General features: G+C 35.1%; 1 protein-coding gene across 11 annotated transcripts in view; it reads right to left on the reverse strand.

Moving 5' to 3' along the window:
• The window catches only part of DMD (dystrophin), a 1281342-nt gene that overhangs the window by 679291 nt on the left and 589474 nt on the right, over positions 1-12577 (reverse strand). For 9 of the 11 annotated variants that reach the window (XM_065627016.1, XM_065626998.1, XM_065626951.1 and 6 more), the window contains 3 exons: positions 10103-10273; positions 2277-2456; positions 29-157 (listed from right to left, as the gene is read on the reverse strand). In XM_065627016.1, the coding sequence (XP_065483088.1) occupies positions 29-157; positions 2277-2456; positions 10103-10273 (480 nt within the window). Of the gene's footprint in view, positions 1-28; positions 158-2276; positions 2457-10102; positions 10274-12577 lie in introns of those variants that run through there. The other 2 variants (XM_065627025.1, XM_065627035.1) reach the window with 2 other exon arrangements.

Raw genomic sequence — 12577 nt, forward strand, 5'->3', positions numbered from 1 at the left:
GCTTTCCAGAAAATCACATTTTTTTTACCTTAAGACTTTCCTCTTTTTGCTGGGGCTTTTGTTTATCAGATTCATCCAAGAGTATTTCAGCACGATACATCCAAGTTGTGACATTAGCTACATTCTGATCAAAAGCCTCCATGTGCTTTTGATATTCCTGTATGTGGAAAAGGTAAATACTGCATACAAAAAAGTAATCAGAACTGAAATAATAGCTGTAATTATGCCAACTGTGGCAAACACACTTATATTATGAAATAAAACTTGTTTATTTTCTACAGTAACTGCTTGTTTTGTGAAGCATAGAATCTGTTGTTTGTTTGCTCTCACTTTATAGATTATGTTTCTTTAAAAAGACATTTTAGGAGAGAGGAAAGCTTCCAAAGTGACAGGCAGGAGGGTGAGGGAGTCACAGTGAGATGCAGGTGTCTGCAGCTCAGCCAGGCTGCTGAGAGGAACAGGAAGCCGACAGCCAGGTCTACTGGAGGTGAAAAGGAAGAGTTTCCCAAGAACCAGGTGCAGAACTCATTTCAGAAAGCCACTGCATCGATTGAAACCAAGGTGGAAACAAGGGTGCACTTGCAAAGTCACAATCAAGAATGAGAGATTTGTATATAAAACTTTTATTTGCATTTCACCTAACTTCTCAGCTTTGAGACTCTGCTTTTTAAAAATATATTGTAATGGATATTCTGATATTTTTTTGTCCGTAATTTTAAAACCTTTGGTCTGTTTTGTGAGTTTACTAGAATGAGATCTACGTGTATCCACCTCAGAACTCCAGGTGAACTATGTGTAGTTTGGCATAATACTAAGTAATACCTTTTTTGTGGCCAAAAGGAACTGCTCAATGCAGTCGTTACTACTCATACACTACTAAAATATCCATATTCAGTCTGTGTTTACAAGTTTGCCAACTGTGGCAAACATGCATACATTATGAAAATAAACATTCATTTTATACAGTAACTGTATAATACAAAGCAGAGAGAAAGTAGAGGAATATATAGCTATACTAATATGTAAGTTCCATTATATGTTTCTTATAATCAGTTCCCCATTGAAGCTGAGCACCTATAACATCATATTGAACAAAATGCTAAAGTTTTCCAAATAAGACAGGCACAACCAGGTGCTTGCATTTGTATCCTGCATACAGCCAAGGAAGTCCTGTAGTGATGCTGTACATCCATCGTAGAAACATTTGTAAAGTAGCCACTCTCGTTGACCTCTAGCACATCGAGCTCTGAAAAGTCATGATAAAGGTGAACACACCCCCAAAAACCACTTCAGCTTCTCTGGGTTGAAATTGCATTCCCATTCTCCCAGCACTTGGCACAGCATACAAAATTTCCCAAAACATTATGTCAGTCAAATAGTTAAGACTCTTCTGTGTTTAAGGGTTCAAGCTGTCATCTCTTCATAGCAGAATTAATTTTAAGGGAGAATGTAGTTACATGATTATCAGCAGTTCAAAGTAGCTGGGGCTCCTGAATCTGAATTAAATGTGGTTTAGGGATTTTACTTTGCATTAAGTTAAATCTGGTGCTCTTAACTAAGTATCCCCAACAAAACAGGCACCACAAAACATGCACATCATGCAGTTCTGAAAAACCAAATCATAGTCCTTAAGCACATCAGCTGTGCACCCTGAGCTTCTTATTTAGTTGCCTCTGAAATGAATCTAGTTCACATACACTAAAGCTATTCTGTGGACCAAACCAACATGCAAGTGGGGACTTAGTTCCCAAATGTACTATTGCAAACAGAAATGGTAATGTAGCCAAAAGCAGCTGAGGTTGTTGGTATCAATATCAAGACTTATTCAACTCATTTGACTATTTCTTTCACTTCATCTGTATTCACGTATTTTAGGTCCTTAGGGAGAAATTGCATTTCATTCATCAGGAAAAAGAAACCAAAACAACACTAGTCCAGGAACTACCGAGGCAGACAGGAATGGGAAGCTCTGTTAGGGAGAAATTGCATTTCATTCATCAGGAAAAAGAAACCAAAACAATACTAGTCCAGGAACTACTGAGGCAGACAGGAATGGGAAGCACTGACAATCAAGACCGCACAGAGCCATCACTCTGTAAGCTGTCAGATTGTTAAAGTATACACAGCATACTAAATGACAATCAATATGATTGTCTGTGTACCTATGAATTCAATAAGTGTAGTCCAAGGCACCAGAAAAAAACATTCCTATAAGTCTGAGCACCTACCACTGGGCACCAACAGTTCCTCTGGGTGAACAAATGCATTTTCCTTACCAGTAACAGATTGAACCATTCCTCAGCACGTGAAGTTACAGCTATCCAATTACTGTTCAGGAGGCTGAGTTTATCCTCCACCAGTCTTTCCTCTCCTTTCAGCACTGTCTTCAAATTCTCTCCTAAATCACTGATGCTCTTAAGATGGACCTGGCGTTTCTCAATCTCCTTCCGTGTTGCCTACATGAGCAGAATAAAAAATAAAAGTTCAGGAAATTCAAAATTCTCCACACTAAGAACAAGAAATATTAAAACAACCAGCAAGCTCATACTAGGGGACACAGTCCTGCTTCCTATAGGAAGGCAAAGCATTCTGTGAAGCACAGCAAATAAAAAGCAAATTATATCTCTTTAGCTCTGATAAAAATTGTAAACGTTCTTCACATTCTCACAATCTTTTTGGTAATAGTTTCATTTTTAAAAGTATGGATTGTTTATCATTCCAGTGTTCAAAATATAGTTTCAATATTTCATTATTAAACAACAATCCACACTTTACAATATTTATACTGAGATGTTAAAAGTTACTTTGCATATAATAAAATGGCATAGTTATCAAATAGCATATAAAGCTTACATAATAAATGGGACAGTAATAAAGCGTCATGACATCTTAAAACTTGGAGAACTCCATTAAAAATACTCTAGTAAAATATTTTAATATTCCATTAATATTTTTCAGTGCAATCTTTTTCATCAGAAAACATGTTCTTCTCTCCTGTTAGATTTCTTGTTTTCTAACTGTAGAAATGCATCTTTGTGTTACACTCACTTGGGATTTCACTCTGTGAACTAAAATACTAAAATAAGCTATCGTCCATAGCACCTCTAAGCTTGAATGACTAAAATACATATGCAGTGCTAGAAGATCAGATTTCCAGCATCTCCTCCCACCATTATCTTAGCTTGTATAAATAGATTTCGATGATATGCAAGGTCATGTAATTTACTTACTACCCATGTCTTAATTTCCTTGCAACATGTGGGAAGTCTAACAACAGGAGCAAATCCCAACACATTTAGACAACATGTAAAGCAGCAGGAATACTAAATACTGAGGTGACACAATGCAGAGGATAACAATCTTGCTGAGTACTCAAGGAGAGGCACATGTTCCTTACACCTAATATCACATGTAACTAGTTTTATGAGATAAATTTATCTGAGCTGCTTGGCACCTGGTAGAAATGATGCAGTCATATATGATCTCTGCTTGTCAAACAAAGCTCCAACTAGAAATGAAGTGGTCCAAACTGAACACAAACAGAAGTTATGAGAAAAATAAGAATCACCAGTCTCCAGAGACATTGATTTCTCACAAATAACTTGGATACACTAAAAAAAGAACCACTTCTAATCAAACCACAACAACAATTCTTCCATCTCAGGATCAAAACTGTTACTGTAGTAGAACTACACCTTTACCACCTCCACACTATCTCACCACATCTGTCACGGTCACACATCAGTATGATTTCGTCGATAGTGTGTTTTTAGAGAAAGCAGAATTTTCAGTTTGCGATAAAGACAGTATAGAAATTACTCTTTTTGGTACAATACAACCTTAATAGTACCTCAAAAGTACTTGGTTTATGCTATACTTAAAGCAACAGCTCATTTCCTACACCTAAGAGAATTAATGATCTAATTTTTTAACGTTATTTCACAGAAAATGTTTTATACTTTCATGTATGAGTAATTTTCCATATTCTACCAGTTTTCTCAAATACAGAGGATTTGTAACAGAACCAAGACAAAACTAATGCAAATTATTAACTATTAACTACAGAATTATAGAATTTGAAATGGAGAGTTTCAAATTTCAACAAGTTCTTGTCAGACTAAAGGAAAAACTCGCCCTCTTCTTGTACAATTTTCTCTGTTTCACAGCAGGTACAAAATGTCATTAAAGAAAAAAAGAATAAGACAACATAATTTACCTCCAACTCAGGATGGAAAATTTGATCAGCTTTATTACCTTTGTGAACAATTTACCTCCATTTGGAAAAGAATCTCTAAAGAATATTTATGATGGGTTGTGGTTTCCTTCGTATTTTACAGGTATGAAAACTCAGACCAATTTTGGTCTATATATAAAAATATTAATCCCAACTGAAAATATAAACAGACTGATCGGATAATTAAGTGTCTATTAAATAAAACTTTCCAAAAGCTGGATGTGTAATACCTGGTGTGTAAGAAGAAGTGTAATAGCACTTTGCCTGATACCATGAGTTGATCCTTTCAAAGCAGAGAAATAATGTAAAACAATGACTAGGTGCACCTCTGAGCAATATGAACACTAGTGTGTATTAGAAAGTAAGGGACATAAATAACCAACGAGATAACTAAACAATCACACTTCCCTCCACCTTCTAAAAAAACCCCAAACATTGAGACCTTCGACACAGCATCACAATGAAAAAGCCATCTTCTGCAATACTTCAAATATCAATTATTCAAAGTTCTTACATATAAAATCCTGGACCTACTGAATACAGCTGAGAAACTAGCACGATCTGTAAAGACTGGGATTCCACACTGCATTATCAAGTAGGACCTCCTTTGTATGATATAATGGGTGCTATTGTAGGTAAACTAACAACTTTTTTTCAGTTCTTTCATATCACTTTGATAACACTTTTTTTTTTTCTTAATGTGACGTTTCTTCATTATATTCTTCAGAATTCTCTTTTTTGTATTACTAGACAGTGACAGTCTACATATACTTTATCCATTGCAATATAAGCATTGATAAATTTTCTGTAATAAAATGACATAAGGTTTGCTATCAATTTTACACCACTATATAGAACAGATAAAAAAATGTGTCATGATCCCAGCATATAACTAGGATTATTTCATTAAAACTCTGATAGTGGCTTTCAAAATCTGTTAATTTTTGAAGAGCAAGTTCGAATATTGAGTGAATTGGTCTCCACTCATCTCCTTACCCTGTGTATTTTTGGGAAACAGAAGCACAGATTTCAAACTTAAGGGAAAAAACTCCAACTTTCTGGATTTAAATTCCCTTTTGGTTGCCCTAATATCAGATTGCATTTCAGCTGTGAATTTATTTGAAAGTATGTAAGAAAGATGTAGAATTTCAATTTCAGCTACAGAATCAAAAGTAGCTTTGTAGTAGAGATACAAATAGTAGTAGAAAGAGCTACAAAAGTAGTAGAAAGATCTACAAAAGTAGTAGAAAGAGACAAGACCAGCTGAGCTTGCCTTATAGCAGTCCCTACCAGAAAAACCTCAGGAAAGAAGTTGAAGTGCAAAAGAAATTTTTTCTTTAAGAAACAACAACTTGGGATGGCTTGAAACCTGAGTGGAAGCCAGACTGCTCTGCAGTGTTGAAAGCCATGGGGACAAGCTTTACTGAGAATTCGTTAAGAGGTCTGAAGTTGCATACAATAGTATTTTACACATGGATCCATAGGATGCCAGGATCAATCTGTTAGTATAAATAAATGCAGTTCCCTGTGCAGCCATGTACACTTTGAGCAGGGTTCACAGCCCTCCCTCTTAGCCCACTGTACTGCAGCACGCTCTTTATCTTTTAGTTTACTAACAAATACTACTGATTTGTTTGTTTTACTTGATGTTTCATAACGGAGTGAAAATCATAACCTCCTTCACATTAGCAAATATTAACAAGGAACGAACTATGTTCGAAAATAGAAGCTCCACAGGAATGGCTTTTTCTGAGGATATGGTACAGAGAGTTTCTGCACTAGACTTTACTGACAAAACTACTATGCATCAAGTTGAACTGCTGATGTTTTTTCTAACAAACAAGAATTGAGACTAAATGCACAGGATAATATTTTAGTTGTGTTGGTCATTAAGTTATGTAGATTAATCAAACCAGTGAATGACTGAAGAAAAGTTCTGTGTGCCTCCATGTTGCCTGTATGCTGTGGTTTATTTGAAAGTAATCTTTGCAATTTGACCCACTCTAAAAGAAATTCGTTAGGTGGCTCAGCTCTCATGGGTGGGACTACAGAATTAATCAGAAGCTTGCATTATGGCCTTCTTAGTGGTCGATTATACAAATTTATTAACTTAACAACATGTCTGTTATTTTTATTGCATTCTGGCCACTGACTAAGAATCAGTTGACAGGATTTTCAGATAATTTTGTTTTAATGATTTTACTGACAGGAAATATGTTTCTAAATGTGTTAGCTAACATAAAGTCAACTTTATACTCACTGGTATAATACACTGTGCTAAAATATAACATTACAGCACCATCAAACTCATACTGCCGATAGTAAGGAGTGATACAGGACTTCTCCTAGTAATATCATCTGCCATTTCCTTTTTAAGAACATGTTTTTTCCTGACAATCTAATTCTTATCAGGTCAGTTGCTGATTAAAAGACCAATAAAACCCACAATGGTTAATGTCTTCAGTGATAAATACGTTCACTAAATCAGACTTCTAATTATAAACGGATTTCTAACATACAATGTTTAATGACTATCTTTCCACCCGCATGCCATTTTTCTTATCTATTATAACAGAACTGAATTCAAATGGAAAGATTTAGCTTGTCTCTGCTGAGTAAAAAGGCAGGATTTACAGTCTTCAGTATATTGCCCATCTCATTTCACATAACTCAGCCAAGTTTTTGTTCCATCATTAGAAAAATTCCAGACATGAACAAATAAATAACACAGTTATCTTTATGTCCAGATTAATGCTATGTTTCATTAATGTCATTTTCTACTCAAGATGGACATTCCTTCTTATTTCTAGGTGTTTATACCTTGAAGATAATGTGCGCATGTATGACTTTTTTATTCTAACCTCTGTAATTATCTTTGAAAGCCTCTGACTTCTTTTCACTTTTAAGACGACTTGGGTACTGAAAATGAATTAGAAATAAGTGCAGTAATAAATATAAGTACTTCCTTGCGCTGTAAAAAAAGATTATGAGCTCTCTGCTTAGTTATATTGACGGCGGAACACATCCAATTTTCAGTTCATTCACACTATTGAGTTCTCTTCTCTCCCCACCTCATTTTCCATCTTAGTTTTTCTGCAGACTTTCCTCACAATGGGAATCGCTGGGCTTAATTCATCTCTCAATGCACTTCATTAGATTGGCTACTGTCTTCAGCAGACTACTTACCTGGAAAGTAGGAAGCCCAAGGCTGTGACATTAATCAGATACTGTGAGTCTCTAGTTCTGGGGGCTCAGTTATTGAGGCTTGATTTTTACTCCCACAAGGGAGTATCAGTATCATACTTATTTATGAAGTCCTCAGCAGCATTTTAAAGTGTCCAAGATAACATGCAGCATTTCCTGCCTTTTAGTGGGAGCAGATTCTTTAGGAAAAAAGTATACTCACTTCACATAATCTCTGCATTTGGAAGACTACAATCTGCCATCTATACTATCTGTTGGATTGCTCAATATTAAAAGCCTGCTTACATTTATGTGAATATTGGATTACATTTCCTAAATAGACTCTTAATAAGGGAATTCTGAAAGCCACTCACACAGTACATAGATCAACAAGAGGCAGCTACTCTCACCCGAAGTTGGTTTTTTATTTTTATTTTAGTGATGACCTGACTGAAGGAAGAGAACTGAGGTACTATCTGAGGTTAGACTGCAGTGAGGGCTCTGAGTAGGATTAGAAGCCAAAATATGCTTTTTGCCAGTTTTTCCTGCAACCCTTTATGTAGCAATTCCCTGTGAGAATTCACAATACTCAATGTCACTCTTTATAGATTAGTAGGTGGAATGGCTCCCATTTTATATATTTTTCATGTTAATATTTCTTGCTTTAATTAGTTCTTATTACCTTTTTGATTGTCATAAGATAAAAATATGTTGTACTTTTTGTAGCAAGTGTAAGACATAACAAAGACTTCCTACTGTGTAACTGCACTGATTTTCAGGCTTTAGGTTCTAATTATGCAATTTCTGAAGCATTAAGGTTCGTATCTAACAACTAAATAACATTAAGGACAAATCTTTCTATTTAAACTGCTGTGAAGCTATATACATCTGGGTTAACTTTCCTGAATACGCATGCAGGAAGATACAGTGTATATTTCAGTTTCAGTGGAACAGTGCTGTGTAGTTGAACACCACCAAAGGTGATTCTTACTTTCGACACTGGATAAACGGATTGAGTAAATGACAGGTTAGTTTGAGGACATTAAAACCATACGATTGTTAACCCATCTCTTAAAAATCTGACACTTGTTCTTTATTATGGGTGTTAAGACCACAATATTTATCAAAAGTAATGGGAGGAACTGTACAGACTTTACTGTGGAAAAAGCAGATGAGAGAACTTCAAGCCGCAATGGGTTTTTTAGGAATCGAGGTTTTGATTTGAAAGTCAAAGCAGCAATAATCAAAGCAGTAATTGTAAGATAATAATAGCAAAAGTTGATCTTTATATATTTTTGGGCATTACTTTTAAACTACTGTCATTCTTAGAGACTGGTGACCAAAAAACACCCAATTCCAAACCTCACAAGACTTGTAGACTTTATTGTTATTAGTTTGTAAATCGTCAGTGCATTTTAAAGGTAAAAACATTTTATCAAGCCCTGAATCTCTAAGGGGGCAGTGAAAGACACACAGACACACACACACAGACACACACACACAACAAAACAAAACAAAACAAAACACAAACAAACCCACGACCAACCAAAAAACCCCACACAAACCCCAAACAAACAAACAAAACACAACAAAGTAAATTTTACTCCAGTGCCTTTAATCTGCACAGCCATTAAAAAAATTAGAAAGATTGCCTGTATCTTAGACTATTTCTATAATGCATGGTTGAAACTGGTAAAACTTTTAAAGGATTCTTCCTATTAAAGCAGAAGTGGTAAATTTTCCACAAAACCCCAATACTGTTATAAGGGTTTTCTTTGTTGTATTTTGAAATTATACAGCAACACTTATCCAAAATACTGCCTCTTGCACATAATTATAGGAAATTTAGAAGCTTTGGATAATGTTGAGCACAGTTTCTTCTAAAGCATAGATTTTGGTATGTATATGCAATGATGATTCAGTTTGCTTATGTTCTGAGTTAGATTGGATTTTTATTACATATGCAGAATATAAACTAGATTAGCTAGAGTTGAATGATACTGTGCTAAGTCTTAACATCACACGGAGATACGCAGTTTGATTTAGAAGTCTTGCATTCCTCCGTGATTCTGTAAAATGCTTTTCTAAACTGTGGCACATGTAATAATTTTGAGGAAAGTTTCATTTTAGGCTTTGTGTTTTAACCTAAAATAAGAGTTCAAGTTGAAGTCTTACAGAAGTAAGAAGCCCCCAGAATGAAAACGAATGAGGTACAAACCAAAAAGAGTAAGAAAACAAATATCCCACCTCCTGGCTGCACTCTAAACACGTAGAATATGTAGTGTTCTGACATCCTTAATCTTTCATCAACCGGAGCTGTTTTACTGTTAATACTTGTCTAATCAGACATAGAATGGAATGAGACAGAAAGGGGTTTGTATTTACTTGGATACTGGATGGATAGTTTATAGTACTCTGAAAAATGAAATTCTAACTTTAAATTTATGTCAGTGAAAATTACTGCAATATGAAGGTGAATTGTGCTATTGATATATGCAGAGACAAGATGGTTTAAGCTTTTCCAAGCATTAATGTTAGGGTGAGATAATGCCATAACAGCTACAAACTTCCACTAATTAAAACTCCAGAATTTTTATTCTCTTTCTTTATCAATGAAGAAATCTATCATTCTGTAATATGCATAAACTGAGATATATAAAGGTGCAGTGTGTGTTACATTGTTACCTTGCCCCAGGCAATTTCAGAATCCAAATTGCTCGGCATGCCGTGCACAGCTGATCTCTTCGTCAATTCTGCATCTGTCGCTGCCAGCCATTCTGTCATAGCATTAATTTCTTTTCGTAGCTTCCGGGACAATTTCAAGCACTTCTCTAACTCTTGCTTTTTTTCTGTCACCTGCAGAAAGAAAACATGTGTTTATTAACTCTTCAGTCAAACAGGTTTAATGATTTTCACACACTAATTTCTATATGCCACTTTTCTATAAAAGCTTAACAAGCACTTTCATGAGTTGCACTTTTAATAGTTATGTCTTGCCATAGTTCTCCCAATATCCATAATTTTGCTGGTAGAATGCAAACACCTACAAGAAAAATATCTACATAAAGACACATTGAATTTGAACTAGCAGCAGACCTCTGCAAACCTCCTCCTCCATTTTGAAGTCATACACAACAAATTAATTTGGAACAACTGAATTAACAGGCTTTCCTTGAGAGACATAATAGATGTCACAACCTTCAAAGAGTATATTTTCATATAGATGGACATATAGTGATATTGAATCCCCAAATTTTTCTATGTAGCTCCACTCTACATAGAAGAAAAATAATATCTCTGCAAAGAAACCTCAAAATCTTGAAACACAAAAGTCACCAAATGATATCAAACTAAGGCAGCACAGTTAACCTTAAGTTTTTAATTTGCTGAATATTGTGGACCTGAAGTACTACAGACAATTTCTGGTTTATTTTTTTATTTTAAGCATATTACATGGTACCTGGAAGGAAAGCTAGAGTATTTATGTTGTCTTGACTATTTTACAGTGCATGTTGGTGCAACCTGGAGGAATAGGGGAAATACAATATTTCCTGTGAGTCCCTGAGCAAGGGAGAGAAAAAGAATATTCCACCTACTTAGGAGAGAAGGCAGAAGGGTAAATGAAAACCAATACAGTGCAAAATGTGCTACCGAAAGCGTGATTACCTGTGAAAGAATTTCAAACAGCTGGTATGCTATAAAAGGAAGTTACTGATACATGCTCACAGAAAGAATATTTGTGTTGCTATATACATCTCTAAATTCTGTATATAATATCAATAATACTACACTATTTCCATATAGATTGTATATATCCAGAGGTTATTGATTAATCAATTTCTGCTTTTACTTCAGAAGTAAAGGTGCATTTCTAAAGAAAAATAGGAAACAGTGCCCTCTAAAGGCCTTCTGTATCATAAAATGATATCAGAAGTGTTCTCTCCATACATTTTCTCTATATTTTAAAGTTATTTTAGCTATGTTAAGTAGTTTACTTGCAAGAATTCTCGGATGTAATAAATAAAATTAAAATGAAAAAAATCAGGTATTTAAAGCATAAGAAAGGTGTTTTACAGCCTTTTACTCCTACTGCCAAAAAACTTCCTTTGCAGCAGTGGGACTGTGAGGAAAGACCTGACCTTGTATAACAGCCCCTACTGGATTCAATGCCTATAGAACAGCAAGAACATGATTACTGAATTTTAGATTCCAGTTCCCTGTTCTGATGAATTGACACAAATATACTACAGACCACAGCCACTCACAACTAACAAACTACCTAAGCTGTAATAAAGTTGTTTGCATCTATGTGTGTGTATATATATATATGTACTCGTGTCAGAGACAGAGAATATTCGCAAGTGAATGCACAAGCAAAGACAGGCATGGAATATTTATCAGGAATGCAACCACAACACCATGATATTCAAATAAAAAAGAAAAAAACCCTCACACCTTCCCGTTCTTACAGGGAAGACTTCCTAGGTGCAGAAAGTGATACCTATGATGCCTAAAATATACAGAAAAAAACACAGTACGTACAGGAATCATCAGAAATCATAAGAATGTTCCTGTCTATTAGAGAGCACAATACTTCAGCATTGTTCAACATGTTTAAATTAAACCATTCCATAGGTTTAAAAATGTGCTTAAAGGGTTGTTTCAAATATGAAGGGACTCCCTGAAGCAGTACATATAAAGTCACACAAGTGAGTATATGCTTGAAGATGTGTTATTTCCTCAGACTATACATTTCAGTCCTAAGACTTACTATTAGTTATAACTACTATCAGTTTTCTCTTAAAAATACTTTGATTCAATGGAATCAGTTAGGGCTGATAATAGCTAACTGATTCTTTTAGTTTCATATCTCCGGGCTTTTGTGACTCTCTCTAAAACTGTTAACTATCATGCCATGTAAAAGTAAATGTGAGAAATTACATCTAGGACAACAAAGCTAAACAGAGCACTGCAGATTTTTCAGAAACATTAATTTGCAATATGGCTCACTTCAGATCACTAACGGTTTCCTAATGGCACATTTTTATCCCTTCATTAGTTAAGAGAGGTTTCTTACAACAATGGCACCTGGTGCTGTTACTTTAAACATAACATAGGAATAAATGCTACAATCCTTTCTAAAATAATGGAGAAACTAAA

The sequence above is a fragment of the Caloenas nicobarica genome, chromosome 1, assembly GCF_036013445.1.
Source record: "Caloenas nicobarica isolate bCalNic1 chromosome 1, bCalNic1.hap1, whole genome shotgun sequence".
Lineage (NCBI taxonomy): Eukaryota > Metazoa > Chordata > Aves > Columbiformes > Columbidae > Caloenas > Caloenas nicobarica.